This window comes from Chelonia mydas, chromosome 25, assembly GCF_015237465.2.
Source record: "Chelonia mydas isolate rCheMyd1 chromosome 25, rCheMyd1.pri.v2, whole genome shotgun sequence".
In the NCBI taxonomy this organism is placed as follows: domain Eukaryota; kingdom Metazoa; phylum Chordata; order Testudines; family Cheloniidae; genus Chelonia; species Chelonia mydas.
In genome coordinates, this window is record NC_057858.1 from 13,714,648 (window position 1) to 13,737,315 (window position 22,668).

At 54.7% G+C, this 22,668-nt stretch overlaps 1 protein-coding gene across 6 annotated transcripts in view; it reads right to left on the reverse strand.

Annotated features, from left to right (window-relative positions):
• The window catches only part of NCAN (neurocan), an 81,294-nt gene that overhangs the window by 39,917 nt on the left and 18,709 nt on the right, over positions 1-22,668 (reverse strand). For all 6 annotated transcript variants that reach the window (XM_043535903.1, XM_043535905.1, XM_043535906.1 and 3 more), the window contains exon 2: positions 18,078-18,157. In XM_043535903.1, coding sequence (XP_043391838.1) covers positions 18,078-18,157 — 80 coding nt within the window. The remainder of the gene's footprint in view (positions 1-18,077; positions 18,158-22,668) is intronic.

Below are 22,668 nucleotides of genomic sequence, written 5' to 3' on the forward strand. Positions count from 1 at the left end.
CCTGCATCTCCTTCTCTGGAAGATGGGGTGAATGACACTTCCTTTTCCCTGGCCAGTATTGTGAACCTCAAATGATCAGAGCCCATAAGCCAGGCACCAAAGATTATGAGTTTGGCTTCCAAGTGAAGAGATTTAAACGGGATGATAACTAGTGGGTTCTTTCCCTTTGCTTTCTGGTCCTGGAGCCATTTTCCATCTCTTTTCTACAACCAGCAGAGTCAGAAACTTACCCTTTTTTAATAAAATGAAAACAGAGACTTGCACTTAATCAAATGAATCCAGAAGTTGAGGCTTAAAGAAAATGTTGTGAGGCTGGAGATATAACTGGGAGCGCTGCCCTGAAGAGCTGCCTGGCGCAGTGGGGGCCTGCCCTAGGTTGGGGCTTCTAGGAGCTACCCCAATTCACATAGTAAGGAGGGAGGGGGGCTTTTTGAGATACAGGCCAGAGACTGTACCCTCTTCCCACCCCCCTCGCCCCCAACTATCTGATGTGGAACTACCTAACTAGTAATGCAACCCTATCTCCCTGAGCTTGTTCTAGCCAAATATTGGTGTCCCGGAGTCCCCGGGCAAGGCTCTGGAGCTACTCCCTACGAAGCCAGTCAGGTCTCTGGGGAAGTCTCCTTCCTGTGAGCAGCCTGTCTTCAGGACACACAGCTCACACAGCTTCCACCTTCCTGGGTCTGACCTCGGAGCATTCAGCATCCTCTGCCCCTCCGTGCGCTTCCCCCAGCGAGTCTGCCCAGGCGGGGTCCTGGGGAAGCCAGAGGGTCCTGCCCCCCAACTCCGCAGTCAGACGGGACTCTCAGCCAGCCAGTAAAACAGAAGGTTTATTAGACGACAGGAACATGGCCTAAAACAGAGTTTGTAGGTGCAGAAAACAGGACTCCTCAGCCGGGTCCATTTTGGGGGGCAGTCAGCCAGACAACCCCGTCTGCACTTCACTCCATGTCCCCAACCAGCCCCAAACTGAAACTCTCTCCAGCCCCCCTTCCTCTGGGCTTTGTCCCTTTCCGGGCCAGGAGGTCACCTGATTCCTTTGTTCTCCAACCCTTTAGCTCTCATCTTGCAGGGGGGAAGGGCCAGGCCATCAGTTGCCAGGAAACAGGGTGTCGGCCATTCTCTGTGTCCAGACCCCTGCACACACCTGCCCTCTAGGGCTCTGCAATGATCATACACCCTTATCCCACCCCCTAGATACTTAAGAACTGCATAGGGGAAACTGAGGCACCCCCACACTATTCAGAGGAAACATTAAGAACAGTCCCGCTTCGTCACACACGTTACCAGTCTGTCCTTGCCAAATGTGATGGGCCCAGGCCAGAGGCTCTGTTCCTCCCCATGTCCCTCCAGCCTGGGCCCCACTGCTAAGAGAGCCTCCTGTGGTGGCCAGACTATTGAGTTGACAGTGGAAAGGGGCTAAAGGCCCATCCCCAGGCCTATTGGTTGCCATGGCACCCACACTATTTAAAGCAACACTGTCCACCCCTGCCCCAGGGTGTGGAATGGGGACAGCGAGAGGTCTGGGTCCTGGGGTGAATAACAAAGGTCCCATGGGTGCAGCGGGCTGGTCTATAGAAGTGCCAAGACCAGAAACCGAGGCTCGTTGGTGCACAGGCCAGCACGCAGTGTGGCAGGGGGGAAGCCATGCTGGGAAATCTTTGAGCTGCAAATTCACCTGGTCTCTCTGAGGCCCGAGTACCAGCTGTAACTGTGAGGTTTGTGTTTGCACGCTCCCTGCCTGCCATCCCCACTATAGCTCCCTGCACTTGGCCCTCCAGCCCCACCAGGAATTGAGCTGTATGCAGAGCAGCGCCCCAGAGAAAGCCGTGTCCCGCTCCACAGGAGTAACCCAGAACCCGCCAGGCTCTCTGGCTGGGATGGCGTTCCCTAGGGGGGCATTGAAGAACTACACTGCTAGGATTAATCTACCTCAAGGCATTTATCAAATGCTGTAGAGTCTAGGTGGGGACCCTTCCATTTGGTGCCATCAATTTCTATGTGGCGCCAGCATGTATGAAAATAGAAACCACGTGCAAATGGAAACCCCCATGGTGGTATCCCCTGGCGCCATGCTTGATGCCATTAGCACCTTTGTGTGCTCTAAGCTGGATCTTAGAGCTTGCAATAAATGCTGTTGTCACCCCTCTGCTGAGCCATATTCTTGCAGGTCAGTTTCCACTGGAGGAGGAATAAGTGAAGTGGAGTCGCTGTATTTTCCTAGTGTAACTATTTATGTCATATATACCTGTCCTGGAACAGAGGTGGCCACAAATGGTACACAGCCACTCCCCTCTGTCCGAACTTTTGTTCAAATGTAAAGTCCAACATCTAGGAGCAAAGAATGCAGGCCATACCCAGAGCACAGGGGACTATCCTGGGAAGCCGTGACTCTCTGAAAAGGATTTGTGAGTCACGGTGGATAATCCTCTGAGCATGAGCTCCCAGTACAATCCTGGGATGCATAAAGAGAAGAATCTCAAGTAGGAGTAGAGAGGTTAGTTTGCTTCTGGATTTGGCACTGATGCGACCACTACTGGAATACTTTGTGAAGTTCTGGTGCCCACAGTTCAAGAAGGATGTTGATAAATTGAAGAGGGTTCAGAGATGAGCCACGAGAATAATTAGAAAATTTGCCTTGTAGTGATAAAACTCAAGGAGCTCAATCTATTTAGTTTAACAGAGAGAAGGCAAAGAAGCAACTTATCAGTCTACAAGTACCTCCATGGGGAGCCCAAATTCGATAACACAGGGCTCTTCAGTCTAGCAGACAGAGGTCTAACCAGCTCCAATGGCTGGAAATTGAACCTAGAGAAATTCAGACTAGAAACGAGGCACGATTGTTTTTAAACACTGACAGAACAATTTACCAAGGGTCGTGGTGGATTCTCCAGCACTGGACATTTGAAAATCAAGACTGGCTATTTTTCTCAAAGACGCACTCTGAGTTCAAACAGGAGTTAATTCAGGGCAGTCTCTGGCTTGTGCTACGCAGGAGGTCAGACAAGATGATCACAGGGGTCGATGCGGCCATAGAATCTGTGAACTCTCAGCCCAAACGCCAGGGGACTAGTTCCCGGGGAGCCACTCTGCCCTAGGACCTGACTGACTCCAGTGAGAGCTCCACTCCCCTGCTGCTTGCTACAGTACCAGACTAACAACAACACAGCGTGGCTTCAAGGACACTGCTCACTCACGAAGCAAAATATCTGGAGACGGTAACGGCACCACCCGATGACCCCCAGTATGATGGTATTGACCTGGTGCCTCTCAGCCCAAACACCAGGGCCGCATTCCAGATTAAGGGACTTGGGAAAAACTGGGTTAGAAATTTCCCTCCCAGCTTGTACAGCACAGCACAGTCCACATCAGGATGGCCTGGAACTGTTTCAGGTAGATTCCAGTTAATCCTGGGTCTGCCGCATACCCCGTCACTGCTTCACCACTGAATGTTAGCCAATTCATGCCAGGCTGCTGGCAGCCTGGAGGAGATACCCCCACATTGGCATGAGATCCCGCGGTGCATGGAACTTGGTAGCTGGCACCAGGCTTCATGCTGAGGCTTTCTCCGCGTGGCTGGATCTATCCGTAATGCTCAGCTCCAATCTGTCTCCAGGCGCAGCCTCACCTGAGTCAAAGCCTTTGCAGACTTTCCCACACCCTTGTTAAGCGGACCCCATAACCCGGCAGGTGGGCTTGATCCCCATTCCCTTCCCCAGAGACCCTGCAGCATGGGCTTCGATCGTCCGGCATCAGCTAAGCCCATCTCGGAGGGAGAGGGCCTGGCTTGGTGTTGACTCCACATCTTCACTGCTGCCCATGGCTCACCCGTCCGTCCGTACCTGCAGCAATTCCAGAAACCACCGGGAAAGAGCCAAGGGTCTTGCTGCTGACCAGGCTGTTAGCAGAGACTCTGCCTGGCTGGCTGCGGATGGCAATTAGGGCACCAGGACTCAGCCTCGTCAGAATTAACGACGCACACAATGGCGCTCCCCAGCCTGTGCTGTGATTGATTTTTCCCCCAATTACAGCGCAAGAGCCACAGCAAAATGATCCGCTGAGGCACATCCCAGCGCATCCCTGTGGGTAACTCCCTAACCTCCAGCGGCAGGCAGGCAGCCAGCTGCCACCACCACCGGCCCTGCCCGGTGAGCCCGGGGAACTAGCTTGGGTAACTAGCGAGATCTCCCCTTTAGACAGCGCCTCTCCTGCCGCATGATGGCTGACCTGGCGCCAGTTCTGCAGGGCAGGATGGGAAGTGATGAGCGATGTGGGACGTGGCTAACACCACGAGGAGGCAGAATGGAGCTGGAATGGAACCAGGACACCAAAGTTAATGCCCTGCCCCTTATGGCAAACACCACATGGGATCTTTAGTAACCACACGCAGCCTGGAGATTGGTTTGACTTCGCCTCCAGAGGGCAGAGCGGACCCACTGCCACCCCCCTCCCCCCCGCCAATACATAAGAATGGCCATACAGCATCAGACCAATGGTCCATCTAGCCCCGTATCCTGTCTTCCTACAGTGGCCGGTGCCAGGGGGAATGGACAGAACAGGGCAATTTATCGAGTGACCCATCCCCTGTCATTCGGTCCCAGTCTCTGGCAGCCAGATACAAACCCAGTGGGAGGAGCTCCATGTTCTGAATCCCCAACATCGTCTATTGCCCTGGTTCTTTGGAGAACCCCTCCTGATCCCCCAGCCCAACCCTGTGTCGCTCGTAAGAACAGACACAGCGTGGCGGGGACGACACATGGCTCTCCAGCCAGCCTACGCACCTCAAACAGGGCGGGACTAAGCTCCCCCTGAGGCTCCGAGTCTGTGATTATCTCTGCCCCCTTCACATGCACTTCTGGGTGTGTTGGGCTCTTCGTTGACACGGCCAAGGTGCTAACTCCCCGCTAGGGTCTTGGATTCTTTATCTCGGCAGAACAGGCCGCCCTGAATGCAAATGGCTTCCAGGGGACTCAGGCGCCCAGACCCAGCAACAAATTAACTACTGGATCCTGGGAGGGACAGGGAGGAGCTGCGAGCCCCGTGGCAGATGCATGGATGGCATTTCTCAGCCAGCTGTGACAAACACCCCAGCACCGGAGTCCCATTCTAAGGGGTGAGGTGGGCTGTGCTGTCTGAGATATCAGCAAGGCCCCCAGGGGAAGAGCATAAAAAGGCCTGGCTAATCCCCCCCCATGGACCCCCGTGCCACTCCCCATCCGGCACTTGGAGGCGGACTTTGCTATTTAAACCCATCCCTCCAAGGCTGAATCTCCAGGGTTCACACCCTCTGCCACTAAGCCATGGTAGAGAACTTCCCAGTCAGAGCCCCCTCCACGGGCTGCGGGCTGATGGAGCTACCCATGGCCCGAAGGTATCACTGGGCAGAGCGAGCCCAATGGGGAGAGCACGAGAAATACAGAGGCGAGAAATCAGCAAGCTCAGAGACTCCATGGACGGCCCTGCTCCCTGCACACACACCCCCCACGGGGGGAATGGGCTACATGTGGCTAGATTTCAATCAAGATGCCTTAGGGCATACCCAAGTGCCCCAGGTCATAATTACCGGGCTGTAATCTCTCTAGGACAACCTGCTGTCCCAGCTGAATTCTAGAGTCAGCAGCTCCAAAAAGACCCACCTCATTTAGTTAAACAATGTTTAGAAGGGGCCCTGATCTCTGGGGGCTTTTGGGGATCTGTAACATCCTCTCTCGCTTCATAATGCCCCTCCCCCGCAGCTTTGGGTTTCTCTCTGTACCGTTCTCTCTCTGTCTGCCCCACTCTGTCGCACAGTCCAGTAGCTTAGCTACTGTAGGGGCACTTGAAAACACTGGAGTTGTGAAGTGGGGATTCTTAGGCTAGCGCCCAGGAACTGCCAGCCTGGATCAGACCATTGAGACGTCCAACCCAGGACCCGCTTTCTGACAGAGGGCAGTGCCACATGCTGCAGATGGTCTGCACTGGGCAGCACTGGGATAAAATTCCCCCAGGGAGGTTCCCTCCTGACCCCCATTAATTTGGGATCAGCTGATGCCCCGGAGCCAGGAAGACTTGTTCCATCCCTTCCACACTTGGAGAAAGATTTTTCCCTCAGCTGAAGCCACAAGGTTTGGGGCTTTTATTTTTGCCCCATCTCCATTTTGACCATGGCCTGGCTGTAGAGGGAAGCAGCATGATTTAATGGTGAACACAAGAATCAGGACTCCTGGGTTCTATTCCAAGCTCTGTTGCTGACCCTCTCAGTAGCCTTAAGCAGGGCACTTCCCCATTCCTGTGCATCAGTTTCCCACTCTATGGAGTGGTAGCAGGCATGGGGAGGTGCGGGAGGCTGCAGATCAGTTCCTGTTGAGGAGAAATCAGTGATACGGAATCTGGGTATTTTCCGAGAGTAACTGGTTTATTTACCCTATACATACCAGTCCTGGAACAGAGGTGGCCACAGACAGCATGCAGCAAATCCCCTTTGTCAGGACTCTCAGCCCAAACATCAATGCCTGGCTGCTTGGGAGCAACTCCACCCTGAGAAATTACTCTAGTTACGAAGGTTACAGCAGGCAACAAACTCCTGCTGTTTGCGACCGCTTCCCCCAAAGCTTTAACATAACAAAACAACAATGCTGTGTTTCCTCATGGACGGTACACTGAGACAAAGAACTTGTGAGGCGACGTGGAACGGTGCCACGTGATGACTGCCCACCATAACATGAATACCCTGCGGTTCACGTTTTTCCACCAGCCCTGCACAGCCTTGGCATTTTCAGATCCCGCATTTTCCCCAGCTACTTTGAAAGCTGTGTTCCTTTCCCCTGTAGAATAACCCTGCCCTACACATCTTGGTTCCTCTTCCCATGCATGGCTGTGCAGTGAGATATACACTGCCCCACCCTTCCTCCTGGCACACCTGTTTTACCACCCTCTGTGTGCCCCCCTCCCAGCCTTCCTGCTCACTGGCCTCTCTTTCTGTTATGCTTGTGTTTGAAGCAGTCATTCATCTAGGAAAGGATATCCATGAGGAGCAATCTGAGCTCTGCAACTGGGGAGGAGGGACTTTGACTGGCTGCATAAATTGCTTTAAAATAGAAGGGAGAAGAAATAAGCAAGCAAGGCTGCACTCCCCTTCAGGGATAAAAACCTGGCATCAATGCATCTAATTATGTAAAGCCATAAACTGTTTTTATGCCCTTCAGAAATGACCGGGTAGTGAGTTGAATCACTTGTTGAGGGCATTTGCTGAAATAGTTTATCCCTCTGGAGAGGGGCTCATTTATAGACTGAATGGGAGGACTAAAGGGATCTCGGGGAGCGTGTGCGAAGCAGATACTCCCAGACAACCATCGTTATTAAAATCTTACTAGTGTTTTATTTCTATGGTGGCAGCACCTGGGAGCCTCAGTCATGCACCAGGAGCCCACTGTGCTAGGTGCTGTACTTTATTATTATGCTTTTATTGTTGGGATAGAATCACAGAATCATAGAAGATTAGGGTTGGAAGAGAGCTCAGGAGGTCGTCTAGTCCAACCCCCTGCTCAAAGCAGGACCAATCCCCAACTAAATCATCCCAGCCAGGGCTTTGTCAAGCTGAGCCTTAAAAACCTCTAAGGATGGAGATTCCACCACCTCCCTAGGTAACGCATTCCAATGTTTCACCACCCTCCTAGTGAAATAGTGTTTCCTAATATCCAATCTATACCTCCCCCACTGCACCTTGAGACCATTACTCCTTGTTCTGTCATCTGCCACCACTGAGAACAGCCGAGCTCCATCCTCTTTGGAACCCCCCTTCAGGTAGTTGAAGGCTGCTATCAAATCCCCCCTCACTCTTCTCTTCTGCAGACTAAATAACCCCAGTTCCCTCAGCCTCTCCTCATAAATCATGTGTTCCAGCCCCCTAATCATTTTTGTTGCCCTCCGCTGGACTCTCTCCAATTTGTCCACATCCCTTCTGTAGTGGGGGGGCCCAAAACTAGACACAGTACTCCAAGCGTGGCCTCACCAGTGCTGAATAGAGGGAAATAATCACTTCCCTCGATCTGCTGGCAACGCTCCTACTAATGCAGCCCAATATGCCGTCGGCCTTCTTGGCCACAAGGGCTCACTGCTGACAGGATCTGACATGCTGAGAGCAGCTGGGTTCATCTTGGGAATCTCTGACGCCCACATGACTCCAGCGTGTCCTATTTTGCTCAGGACACTTTCCTGGGGATCCCCTCTGATCCACAGCTCCCGGGGCTGAGCACTGCGATGTTTGCTCCCGCCTTCCAAAGGAGGTGGATCTGACAGCATCTCCTCAGAGTCCCATGCTCCTGAGTGCTCCCGCTCAGGACAGATGCATGCATAGGAGAAGGGTGAGCGAGTCACCTGAGCACAGGCCTGGGTGCCGGGAACTCCTGCGTTCTAATCCCACTGCTGACACCAGCTTCAACCTTGGGCAAGGCACGTGTGACTCTGTAAACCGGGCATGAGATAATTAATTTCTGTGCTGTACTCTATGGGCCATGGAATAACAGCCAGCCCCACAAAGTCACCGGGCCACCACATGAGGAGGTGCCCAATTCCTGCCAGCATAAGCAGTACCATGCCATTGCCTGGGCTAGAATTGTACCCCCTTCTGCCAGCCAGAAGTCTGCTCCTGCCTACATACAGAGTGCCAGGCAGGAAAGTCATTCCCAGACCACCTCCAGCCCTCACAGTGATAAAGTCCTTCTCACCCAGCTAATCCACCACCAGGCAGCACAAGCATGGGGCTCCGGGGCTGTAAATCTCTAGTTCTCCTCCGGGTGAAATGGCTCTTGCGAATGCACAGGCTAACATGCTCTGCTCTCCTGACAACTCTGACGCAGGAGACGTACGGTAATAATTAATGCTCCTCATTACGGCCGCTCTCTAGTTAGCTTAATACCCAGTGACCCTGCTTTGCAATCCTATTAATGCGCTGCCCCCCTCATTACATCGCTCTGCTCCCTGCACCAGGGAGTGTGCGGATGGGTTTTCACAGCGCAGGCCACACAGGAGGATGTTTTATTCATATTCCATTTCAGTCTCTTCCTATGCTCCTGTTCCGCCACCTGAGAGTTGCTCTGGGAACCTAGAGGATGGAACACAGAGCCTTTCACCTTTGGGTCACAGGTTCGAATCCAGCCCCAGGTCAGGTGTTACATGCTAAGGGCTCACTCCTGGCCTGGAGGGTGGAATGAGTTTGATGGGTCTCAGCCCCACGATCCTGAGCAACCCTATGATTACAAAGCAGACTGAGGAGCCAGAGGATCTGGTTTTGGTAGCAAGGAGCTGGGAAGATGCCCCAGGTGACTAGGTTAAAAGCCCCGATGCCAGTGAATGCACAGCCGGCCGCAGCGTGTGGGCAATTTGCATGATGAGCAGAGCCCCACAGCAAGGACCATGCTTAGACTCACCCCACAGTCCCCACCCTCACTGCTGCTGCCCCCAGCATGTTTCGAAGCTCAGACTTTATCTTTCTATGCACCCGGTTAGAACTCCCCACAGGCCCCTCACCATCTCCTCTGGCCTCGGTCACCGCCCCCTCCTCGCTGGCTTCCCCGACCCCTGCGTCACCTCCGCTCAGCATCGCTTCCCCTACAGCAGCCCGGTCAAGCATCTCAACCTCCCCTTGACAGCCCTGCGCTGCCAACCCACCCTCATTGCTGCCTCAAGGTGTCGACCAACTTCTTCCACCACCACCTCCACGTGCCCCGACCCCGGTGCCACTGCCCACCTCTCCTTCACAGCTCTTCATAGGGCCCGCTGCTCCCCTCACCCCTGCAAGGAACTGTGGCCGGGCAGAGGGGCAGGTGGTGGAGAGCTGCCGGCAGCAAGTGCGTATAAAACCAGTCCCGGCCGGGTTTGACTCGGCGGCCCCTGCCCTGGGATGAAGTGTCTCGTTGTCCGAGGCGGTGAGCTGGGCAGGGCAGGAACCGTGTCTCCCCAGGGCTGTGCCGACGGTGCTGATGGCACCGTGTGTGCCCCGAGCACGTCCCGGGGCAGCCGGAGGCTCCTGAGTCACGTCCCGAGAGCAGAGTCCTGGCTGCAGCATGGCGCGAGGTGTTCAGGTGACGGGGGGCGCTGGCTTTAAACCTGGGCAGGTCCAGGGCAGGGCCTGGAACCCCACCCCCAGAGAGATCCCCGCCCTTCGAGAAGCTTTCGCCTCCCGCACCATGGCTGGCCCTAGTTGGGGCAGTGCAGGGGTGTTATCTCCAGCACTGGCCAGGGGCAGCACTGGACCCGAAGGAACCCACCCTACGCCGGGCAGGCACCCAGGCGAGGGGAGGGATGGGCAGGGCTGAAGCCTGCACTTTACGGCTCCCTGCACTGTCCTTGGCCTCTGGGTAAATGCCCATTCAGCAGCAGCCGCAGCAGAGCCACAAATAATGCCCGAGGGGGAGCCCCTGACACATGCCGAGCGGGCGGCTAATCCTGGCCGAGTGAGGGCTCAAGCTGTGAGGGGCTGCTAGCGCGGGGCATTCGCCGACCCGATCCCGGCTGACGGGCTCGGCGACAGGGAGAGAACGGGATTAAGGGTTTAAAGATTCGCCCGGGGAGGATTCTGGGGCCGCCAGGGAAAACGCGAACTGGGGATGGCTTTTCTTTTGCTACTTTTCCTCTTGCCTCCTTGTCCCGCTCCTTGCCCTGTGCCCACACTTGGTGCACAGCCCCTTCTGCCCCACAGTCTCTGCCCCATGAGGCCTACAATCACTCTGAAGCGTTCAGACTCAAACCTACTTTGCCAGCTGCATTATTTCCCTGCATTGAGGGAGTCAGAATGGTGTAAACATGTAACCTGCCACAGGGGCTGATAGGGTGCTGGGGGCACCCTCGTTAGGATGCTCGGTGCACTCTGCTGGCTGGGGGCTTTCCAGCTGACTCCAGTCAGAAGGGCAAGGGGAGCGATTGTGTGTACCAGGAGCTCCCGGGGTCCTTGCACTAGGCACACGAGGGTGCACAATGGTGCATGTGGACCCCGCATCTCCGCTGCCTCAGGCGAAGTTGGGGATTGTTGGGGATTGGTCCTGCTTTGAGCAGGGGGTTGGACTAGATGACCTCCTGAGGTCCCTTCCAACCCTGATCTTCTGTGAGTCTAAGTCACGGCTGCGTCCAGTCAGCTGTGCCAAACCCCTCTGCTCTTGGACACTGCAGACGCCAGACCGCCGGGGACAAATTAATTCCGGTGCAGCTCGGCGGCAGGCGGCTCTGAGCCGGCTCTTGTCAGCAGGCAAAGATCTCCCTGTGTCAGGGCAGGTGGAGCCCCCCAGCCTGGCAGAGCCTTCAGAGCAAATGGTAGCCATCAAGCAAGGCCCCACATGGCTGGGCAATGAGACTGATCTTAGGGAACAGTAGCGCCCCTCTGTGGACTCCTGGGAAAGGAGATCCTGGAAGGAAGAGGAGCATATGGGCGCCTGGGCCTGGAGTGGTGCTAATGACCTGGGGGGCGGGGAAGTACCCCTTGCAATGCCTGCATTTCAGCCACTGCATCCTCCCCCGCTAGTCAGCAAGGAGCAGAGCCAGCCTCTCCACTCCAGGCCTGCAGCTGTTACCAGTTATTTAGTGTCTAATTCTGCAACTTGGATACTAAAGCTGAGTCTGGTTTTACTGTCCCCAGCACGAGCCCCGACAGAAGCCAGCGATTGTTCTGATTGTTCATTAGGAACCATTGCTGCCTGTTAATGCGTTGTTATTGGCTAATTATTGTGGGCGATTTGTTACTGATCATTAGCAGTTTATTCTTTGCTATTTTTTATGAGGGATCGTTAATACTGATTCTCTCCCGAAGTCCTCTGCGTGCGGGGCCATCCACAGGCGTGAACCTTGGGAATGTCTTTCCAGAGCAGCCACGCACACATCGGTTGTTTGAGAAGTTACGGAGTGAAAGAGGATGGTGGCTGAGGCTGTCGGGAGCAGAGAGGGTCTCACCCCCAGGAAAGGGAGGAAGGGCAGGGTGTGGTTCCCAGCGCCCCCGGCCTCATGTTCTGTGGCTTGCTCGGCAAACTCCTGCTTCCAGGGGGAGCTGTAAATATAAAAGCACATCCTGGGGGGAACAGCAGAGTGACCAGAGGCTGCAGGCAGCTCTAGGAAGAGCCAGAGCTGCTGGGCTAAAGCTGAATAAATGAAAATGTAAAGTCCGTGTAGAGACCTTAGCCCAGCAGAGGGGACGGGCAGGTCACAGGAAGGCCAAGGCCATCCCCAGCATGCTTGCCCCAAACGACAAGGCAGGGGAACTGTGGAGAGAAAATGTGCCCCACCTAGCTGCCCGAACCAGCAATCTGTGAGCGTGTCCAAAGGACAAGGGATGCAAATCTTGGAGTCCGAGAAACTGACGGAGGCCCCAGTTCTGAGGTTCGATGACGGACAATAAGCACCAACGGGGGGCCTGGCACATCCCTCTTACAGCAGCACGGTCCCAACAGGAGACAATCGGCTTCTGCGTCACATCGTGTCATAACCATAGGGGTAGCCTAAATTCCTCCTTACCTGTAAGGGGTTAAGAAGCTCAAGTAACCTGGTTGGCACCTGACCAAAGGAACCAATGGGGACAAAAGATACTTTCAAATCTGGTGGGGGGCAGAGATTTTGTTTTGGGTTCTTTGTTTCTGTGGCCGTTGGCTCTTGGGACTAAAAGGGACTGGACTGGACATCAATCCATGTTCTCCAAATCTTCCTGAACAAGTCTCTCCTCTTTCAGACTTGTAAGTAACAGCCAGGCAAGGCATTTGAGTTTATCTTTGTTTTCTCAACTTGTGAATTTTCCCTTTGCTAGAGGGAAGTTTATCCCTGTTTTGTTGTAACTTTGAAACTAAGGCTAGAGGGGGGTTCCTCTGTGCTCTTTGAATTTTCTGATACTCTGTAAGGCTAACTACCAGCCTAAGTTTACAGAGGTGATTCTTTTACCTTTTTCTCTTTAAATAAAATCCTTTTTTTTTAAGAACCTGACTGATTTTTCCATTGTTCTAAGACCCAGGGATTTGGGTCTGTCGTCCATTTGTAACCGATTGGTGAGGATATAGGCTCAAGCCTTCCCCAGGAAAGGGGGTGTAGGCTTGGGGAAATATTCTGGGGGGAATAGGACTCCAGGTGGTCCTTTCCCTGATTGTTTGTTAAATCACTTGGTGGTGGCAGTGATCCCAAGGCAAGAAAGAAATCTGTGCCTTGGGGAAGTTTTAACCTAAGCTGGTAAGAATAAGCTTAGGGGGTCTTTCATGTCGGTCCCCACAGCTGTACCCCAGAGTTCAGAGTGGGGAAGGAACCCTGACAAAGTCGCTAACAAAACCTGAGTATCAATGTGCTCAGATAGAGAAGGCGGCTTTGGCCTGAGTCCCTGGGCATAAAAAGTTTCATGACTCTATTGATGGGAGGCCAGCGCCAGCTGAAACTGACCGTAAACCGCTTACAGCGATGGCCAAGGTGGACCGGCAAACACCCCCGGGCTCCCCTGAGCATACGGAGATCAGTTGTTCAGCTCCAGTGGCAGGCTTTGCATGTTGAATACAAACCGGGGAGAGAGCTGCTGATCACGGAGGCTTTTGTCAAAAGGGCGCTGCAGCTGAGTCCAGAGCTCGACAGTGTACACGTCGATCTGATTAAAAAACACCCCTCCAGCCTCCCACAAACGGTGAGCTGGGACTGCCAGGCTCCTGCCTGGGAGTGATGGCTAGTATTTGCACTGGGTGGCTGGGCCAGCATATTCCCACCCCCTAGCGTAACGCCCCACCTGGACTGGAGGCTGCTGGGCCCAAACACCAAAGGGAGCAGCGCAGGCTGGTGGCGAGGAGGCAGCCTCGTGGGGCTCAGAATGTTTTTGTTCAAGAGGGAAGCCCGGGACAGCTGCTCGTGGGGAGTCCCAGGAACTCCAGAGGGGGTCTCAGGACAGTTGAAGCAGGGTGAGCTCCAGCCCGGGAGAGGAAAAGGGGAAAAAACAGCGAGTGAGAGCAGACGGTGGCTCCTGCCCTCCTCCTGAAGCCCTGCTGCAAGCAGGTGAAACAGGCAGTGGCAGAAACGGCTGGGGGAGTGAGAGGGAGGCTGCCCAGTGCTGGGGGGCAGAGAGGCCAGTGGGGCAGCAGCCGGCACCAGAAAAGAAGGGATGCAACAAGTGGCTAGGGCCCAGTCGTGTCGTCAGAGGGGCGCCAGGAACAGAGCTGAGAGGGAGAAAGTCCTGTTCAGGAGGGAGAGGAAAGACCGAGCCTGGGGAATAGCAGGGCTAGCCACAAAAGGGACAGTAAGAGACAAGGCAGAGGTAGAACAGGAAAAAAAGGAAAGTTAAAGGAAGAAGACTGCAGATAAACAAGGGCCAAACTTACAGAAGAGTCTTTAAGAAATCATCAGACAAACATTGTTAGCAAATGGTGAGAAAAGTCAAGCAAGAATGAAATGGGAGGGAAATAAGATGTAATAAAAGATAAACTGTAATTAAAGGGGAATAGACTTAGGACATAAGGAGGAAGTGAGCTGGAGTGAAGATAAGAAAACAGGAAGGACTGCGTCACAACTTCTGGTGAGCGTCCGAAGGTATCCAAAGGGCAGTGACAGGAACAGAGAAATTCTCAGAGAGCAAAGGGACTGTAAGCCAGAAAGGAGCCGAGGGACTGATCAGTCAAGAAGCCAACACATGGCATCGAGGAACAGCTGTCTTTCTTGCAGCTGGAACTCCAAACAGCAACCAAAGATTGCACAAGAGAGAACTAACCAGCCCCAAAACTCTTCCTCCGAACTCCGGGCTTGCAGAGGCTGAACGCTGAGGAACTGAAAAGGGAGCGAACACCGGTGGGGTTAATGTTCTAGTGCATGGTATCTTCTAATTCCAAATTCTGTCATTCCATAAATGTTCATTGTTACCTATAAAGTGAATTTAATTAAGATACTAGCAGATAATAGAGCAGAGGAAGAGTTTACAGTAATTTATGGTGTAAACCTAAATAGTTCCTGCTAAAACACTACTTTTGATTTAGTTGGGATTATTCCCCATGTCACTGATTTATACTGTACCCCAACTGGTTGACAGAACATAATTTGGACTCTTAGATTCACGCTGCCTCCCCTCAGTGCTCTGATTCAGAACAGCCCTCCATCAGGCCGATTATGCTCGCACCAACCCAGGGAGGAACTCTCTGTAGGAGATGGGAATTTTTTTTCAAAGCAGCAGGGTGGGGATTCCTGAATTGTTGCAAAAGAAGATGTTAAAGGACACATGAAGGTCATTTAGACATAGAAAAATCTAAGCGAAGGGCCAGAAGTGTTTTTTATACTGGCCCCAAATGAACAGCGACATTCAGGAAGCTGTTAGACCTTATTGCCTAGCTAAAAAATACAGGAAAAGTCAAGAAAAAGAGCCCATGCTGGTGGCACAGGACAAACTGCCCCCCTGAAGCAAAATAGGTACAGATTTATTTATGCTGGCTGGGGGAAAAAAAGCCTGCACTAATCCCAGGCAATTATTCTCACTTCCCTGAGAGAGCCTTACTGGCAGATACTCCCGCTGACCATGGGATTGAGCGTATCAAACCTATTTTTGCTAGACGCAGCGTGTATCACATTGTGATGGCTGACGGTGGGCTGCAGCGCAGTGGGTGTGAGTTTAAGCAGTTTGCAGTGGTGTCTGGGTTTAGACAGGTGACCCCCAGTCCCTGTTATCTTCAATCCACTGGGCTGGTTAAAAATTGTGTCAGCATCATAAAGCATCGACTGAAAGAGGCTGCAGTGCCAGGCTGATCCCTACTTAGCACTGCAGCATCCCGCCAGCGAAGCTGGGGTGTCACTTGCTGACGTTTTGTTCAACAGGAAACTGACACCTGGAGTGCCGGCATGGTCAAGAGTCACAGGGGACTTGCAGACGTCTACAGAGACAGACAAGGCAAACAAAAAATCTGGGGTCGCTGGGTGTCTCTGTGATGGGAAACAATGGTGCTAAGCAGCAGGAGTGTCACAAACAGGTGGCGCTGGGGTCAGATGGGGTTGTCCCCCTGGCCAGAGACATTCTCCGGGGGAATGGGCGGCACCTTCTCCAAATCCCAGAAGGGAGGGAGATGAGGAGCACGGAGTCGGTCCCTGTGTCCTAGAGCATCTCAGACACGCAATAACCATGGCAGGGTGGGACAACGGAGCCCCAGGCCATGGCAGTCCCAGGAGAAGTGGGACCAGCCACCTCCTGCCAGCGGCGATGATGGTGTTCCAGGGCAGCCCACAGGCCGAGACAACCGCCCTGGGTGCTCCAGACACTCCCTGAAGATTGGTTTCAGAGTAGCAGCCGTGTTAGTCTGTATCCGCAAAAAGAAAAGGAGGACTAGTGGCACCTTAGAGACTAACCAATTTATTTGAGCATAAGCTTTCGTGAGCTGCATCCGATGAAGTGAGCTGTAGCTCGCGAAAGCTTATGCTCAGATAAATTGGTTAGTCTCTAAGGTGCCACGAGTCCTCCTTTTCTTCCTTGAAGATTGTTCGTGGGGTTCGCTGTTGGGTTGGCTGTAAGCATTTGCACACGTGTGTTATGGCCATGTTGGTCTACGTTTTGGCTGGGGAGGGAAGGCGCGGTACTGGGGACTGTGCCACTAAGGACTGAGCTTCCCGGAGAGAGACTCTAGGCAGGGCGCTGTGACACTTTCGCTTGTGCTGCACCTGCAGCTAGAACCTGCCTGAACACCACTGGGGGACGCCTCGAACAGGCGGAGGGATACAGGCTCTGGCCACACTCCAACAGGCGGAGGGATACAGGTCCTGCCCACGCTCCAACAGGCGGAGGGATACTGGGCTCCTCGGTGGGCAAACGGAAACAGGCGGAGGGATACAGGTCCTGCCCACACTCCAACAGGCGGAGGGATACTGGGCTCCTCGGTGGGCAAACGGAAACAGGCGGAGGGATACAGGTCCTGCCCACGCTCCAACAGGCGGAGGGATACTGGGCTCCTCGGTGGGCAAACGGAAACAGGCGGAGGGATACAGGTCCTGCCCACATTCCAACAGGCGGAGGGATACTGGGCTCCTCGGTGGGGAAAGGGAAACAGGCCCCCATCCCATGACGGGTGGAGGGATACGGGACTCTACAATGGACAGAGGGAGATGAGCCCCCAGAATGGCTGCAGGGATAAGGGCCCAGCAATGGGCTGAGTGTTGTGGTGGGTCATGAGTCACACATTACAGGGGGCGGGGGTCTACATAGGGCACTGGTGGTGAGCATTAGCGCCCGGCTGGGTCTGCTCCACGTGCTGCCAGGACAGTCGTGCGCTCTCTGTCAGGCACATGCCATCTGCAGTGAGGCCAAAGAGTTTTACAAATCAGGGTCAGTGTCATTGTCCTTGTTTTACAGATGGGGAAACTGAGGCATGGAGGGGGGTAGTGACTAGCCCAAGGTCACACAGGAAGTCGGTGGCAGGACTGGGAATAGAACTGGGAGTCCTGACTCCCAGACCATGCTGCCTTCCTCTCCCAGGGACTAGATCTGTGACCGTGGAGTGAACCTGTGGGGGCTCAGGAGGTGGTGGGTACAACACGAAGTCATTCACCCCAGGCCACCAGCTCTTCTGCAGCCAGGAAATAGCTACCTGGGGTCAGGTGCGTTGGCCTCTTTGGTGCCAGCTTGCACATAGTAGCGGGGTCCCAGCTGTCAGGGGTCTCAGTTCCCCCTGACCCCAAACACACACAATTAGCAGTAACTGCCAGAGAGACCAAGCCCCTGTCCCCTCCCCCATCCCACATACACACCCTGCCAGAGCAGGGCCGGGGCCATGTGTGTGGGCAGTGGGGTGTAGGGGAGGCTCCTTGGCAATGCATGGGGGGCAGCTCTCCCTATTTGGAGGGGTCAGTAGGGGGCCCCACTCCACAGCACTCATTGCAGCTGGACAATAACCCTCTCCCCATCCTCCTGCACTGCTGCTCCTGCCAGGGGGCTGCATTGCACTGGGCTGGGGGGGCCTTCATGAAGCCAGACATCCCAGCAAAGCTTCCCCCACTTCCCCTGAGGCCTCACTGGCTTCCCCAGCCCACCCCGCCCCCTTTGGGGAAGGAACCCCCCTTCCCCATCTGGCGTGTAGCAGGAGCTGTGGCAATCCCCTTGGCATGCGCTCGCCCGGCCTGGCGTCACTTACCCAGCCCGAAGACAGGGAGGAGGGACAACCCGAGCAGGAGCCAGCAGCCGGCATCACCCATCACATTTACCATCCTTAACCTGCAAGGAGAGAGAGATTTTTGAAGACAAATTCTCCCCGTACCCCGCTCCCTGTTTGTTTAGTGCCTGCACCAGCTCGTAAATCACCAGCGGGCACTGAGGCCCCCCTGACACCCAACCTCCCCGGTGAGTAATGGAGAAGAAATGGCCTGCAGTGCAATATCATCTCCACTTAGGGAGACGGCTTTAAACGGAGAGGATTTAATCCCATTCTCGGTGAGAAGATGCCTCCGGAACTGGGTGCTTGGAGAGGCGGCTGGATGGGGCCGTGAGAGCAGCCGGCGGGTGAGGTCAGGAAGGAGGAGGGATCGAAAGCCAGGGGCGAACAGCGCCCCGTGCAGTGACACGGGAACAGGCCACCCGACCCGCCTTCGAACCCAGGCTGAGGCCACCCACCAAAGGAGACGGAGGAGCTAGGTCGTGCTCCCAAGGGAGGTTTGTCCCCAGCATACCACTGCTGTCTGTCTCTGCTCAGTAAGGGCTGGGGCTGGGAGAGCAGAGGACTGCAGGCTGGATTGAGGGGCATTGGCAGAGCTGTGCGTGGGGCGCCCAGGGCTGCGATAGCCCAGCCAGCCCCTGGCCCAACATTTGCCCCTGTCTCTTCCTGCTGCTTGGATCGATTTCAGGGCCCCAAAGCTACCTCCTCACCCTCGCCCATTGGTGCCACTCTAGAAATGCAAAAGGGTTAAAACTCAAGGTGTTTTGGACATTTCTTGTTCTCCCTGCTGGCCCGAGGGAGAGCCCTACATGTAGGGGGCAGGCTCAGGAGATCTGGGTTCAAGTCCCAGCTCAGCCATAGCCTCCCTATGGGATAGCTCAGTGGTTTGAGCATTGGCCTGCTAAACCCAGGCTTCTGAGCTCAATCCTTGAGGGGGTAATTTAGGGATCTGGGGCAAAAATTGGGGATTGGTCCTGCTTTGAGCAGGGGGTTGGACTAGATGACCTCTTGAGGTCCCTTCCAACCCTGCTATTCTATGACCTTGGGCCAGTCCCTGCATCTCTCAAGGGCCTCAGCTGTAAACAGGGGATAATGGGCCTGCACCGCTCTGGGCAGAACTGTTTCACTCTGTGCTGCGCCCAGCACAGCGATGGACTCTCCCTCTCCCTGTGGGTTCCCTGGAGTGGCTAACGGGTGATGTGCTGAGGGGGGCGAGAGCTCCCCACAAAGAGGATGGGCCCCCTCTTTTCTCCATGTCACTGGGGCTTTGTGAAGCCTGATCTTCTGCATTACGGACCCGCCAGGGCTGCAGAGCCAGATCTTGGTGTCCCGCCCTGCAGGGACCCCGACAGGCTCGCTCACTGAGCTGCTTGCTGGAGTGAGCATGGATTGTTGCAGCAGAGGACCTGCCCCCTACACACACACAGTCCCATGGCTTGTTTGCGGGACAGCAGGGGGCCTGTAGGTCAGGACTGAGGGGATCAGCAGAGCTATGCCCGGCCTCCAGCCGGCGTGCTCCAGATCTCCTGTTCCCGAGCGTTACCATTCAGCAGCGGCCTCCTGCTGGGGCTGCGCGTGCCGCACAAAGACGGCAACACTACTTGCTTAAAATCTCCCATTAATCTGTTTTACTGCAGCGCCAATTACGATTTTCTAAATCATTTGCTCTCCAATCTAGGAGAGGAAGTTCAGACAAATCATTCTCCCATCCCAGCACGCGGCGATGCCACTGCCGGCTGCTTTTACAGCCCCGGTTGGCCTCAATGCACCTTGCTGCTCTTTGTTCAGGATACAGAATGCAGCAATTTTAACCAGCCCGCAGTCCTCCTCCTGCCCCCCGCGCCCCCGGCTCCCACACACAATGGCCAGCAAGGAGGCCAGGCCATTCCAGAAGCCAGCTGTCTGGGCAGAGAGAGACTAGGACCTGGGCTTGTAACTGCCCCTTTCGGGGATTCTTGCCCCGGCTATGCAGCAGCTGGTGCTGTCGGAGATAGGACGCTGGCTTTGAGTGCGTCTAGGGCTGCAGTTGGATACTTGTGTAAATCCACTGAAATCAACAGTCACTCTGGATTTACGCCAGTGTCACCAAGAGCAGGATGTGGCCCTGACTCTGAATTTACACCAGGGTCACCAAGATCAGACCCCAGCTGCGATTCCCCCCCCCCGCCCCGTGTTGGGGCTTCTCCTTCCCCCAGAAGGATGGAGATCCTCCATCCGGATGGCTCTAGCCATTGGCATTAGTTACTGGGGGGCCTTCCAGCCCAGGGGTCGGCTCTGCTGGAGAAGAACCCCCCACCACGTGAGCACTCTGTGACCTGTGCAGCTGGAGAATCCAGCCAGGCGCTGCCCCAGGATTCACGGCAACATCCCCTCCCCATCCTAGAGGCCCCCCTGCCCCTCCGAAGTGGGGGCATTCCTTGTCCCCAGGCCTCAGCCCTTTGGCACAATCGCAGCCCCGGCTGCTCCTGTGCCCCACTCTCCCTGGAGTAAGGCTGGAGCCGGCACATAGTGACCAATGCTCCCTCCCCACTGGGCTGGGCAGGAGGCTCCACAGGGCTCAGATTCCCCCGGGTGGTAGAACCTTGTTGGTCCCGTCCTATCTGGCACCCTCTGTGGCCGTGGAAGGCAGGCCAGGGCTACTGTCCCAGGTGCATTGCCCAAGGGAGGCCATGAGGCTGGGCTCTGCAGAGCCCTGAGACCTCAGGATTCCCGGTGGTGGGTGGATTCCCACCAGGCCACGCCGCTCTCCAATGAACGCCACGTGGCAGCTGCTGCTGGCAGTGCAGGGTCGCTAGCTGCCACCCTGCTGGGATATCCTGGTGCCTGATCAGATCTAATAATGTCTCCATAGGCAGGAGGTGCCAGGTGATGGCGCCGGGGCCCCTGGTGGTGGCAGGGGCAGGGATGTTATTGGGAGGAGATGTAATTAGCCCAGTGGCAGCGTTGTGTCTGGGAGGCGTCCACTCAGCCCCCCGCTGCTGGCACCAGGCTGCTGGCGTCTCACGGCACTACCCGGGCACCCAGCCCTGACACTTATTGCTCTGGCACATGGGCTGTGCACTTGAGCTGGTGATGGCTCCCGACAGATGGGAAAGGAGGCTCCAGTTAGTGCCACGTTCTGCTGACATACAGCCCATCCAAAGCTCGCCTGGCATCTCTCCATTGCCTTGGGACAAGGCGCATACCTTATGTTCGTCTGGTCCCCGCACTCTGTCACTTACGGTACCATCCAGAGGACGTAACTGAGATCAGGGCCCCATCGCCCCGCACGCTGCACAGACATGGAGCGGGAGCCCCATGCCCCAGAGAGCTCAGTCGCGATAGATAGAGGGTGGGAGAGGAAACTGAGGCACCTAGAGGGAAAGTGACTTTCCCAAGGCCACCCTGCAGGTCTGTGGCAAAGACAGGAACAGCTCCTAAGTCTCCTGGCTCCTCATCCATGCAGCCTCCCTATAAGCGGCTGTCAAAGCAGATGGATTATAGCATTTCCCCACTAGCCATACCCAGATCCCTTCTGCGGTCTCTGTCCAGTTTGTAAACCGCTCAGCCCTGGCACACTGTCTGAGGGAAGCCAGTGGGAGCAGGGAGGAGCATGGGAGCTCACAGACAGAGAGTTTATTCCTCACAAAACCATCGTTGTGGTCGCATGTCCAGCGCTCATCAAGGGCGCGTCATCTTAACTGGGGGGGGAAATCTGGCTGCAAACACAGCACGTGACAGCGCTCCTCCGAGTCACAGGACCGCAGATAAGATGGAGAGATTCAGAGAGCAGAAGCCCGTCTGTGTGTCTGTCTGTCCAACCATCCATCTGCCCCCCGCGCTATAAGGTGCGCATGGCAGAGAACGGGCAAAATGTCTCAAATGGCATATTTTTTCCATGAAAAAGAAGTGGCCATTGGTGGGGCAAAAGTCAGGACAAATGTGTGTGAGGAGGCTGGGGCTTGGCACATTCTGGGGGGTTTTTTTTGACATAAACGTTAATGTTAAATTTTCAGATTTATTTTTTTCCTTTTCCCTCCTCCTTTTTCTGTGGCAAAAAGGAAAAAGAGGCAGAGGGGAGATGCAAAGACTGAATAGGCAACACTGGAAAATTTTGGTCAAATGTTTTGCAAAAAATAACCCTCCCTCCCCCCCAACAAATTTCTTTTCACAGCTTGTAAATAAAAATGTTTTTGACATTTCAACAAATATTTTCCTCTCCCCACCTGGCCCTGCTTTTCCAGCTCCACGGGGCAGTGTCTCTCACCTCCAGGAATCTTTACAAGTAAATATAGGAGATCAAGAGGTGCCTTGATCATGGTGTATAAGGGTTTTCATGGGAGGAAATACTGGTTGCCAAAGGGCTCTTTAATCTAGCAGAGAGAGGCCAAACAAAATCCAGTGGCTGGAAGCAGAAGCCAGCCAAATTCCAAGGAGAAATAAGGCCCTGATGTTTACCAATGACGGTGATTAACCCTGGACCAAACTCCCAAGGGCAGTGGTTCATTCTCCATCTCTTGATATAGTCAGCTCCAGACCGAATGCCTTCCTGGAGATGTATTAGTCAAACCCAAGTTATTGGACTGAACACAGC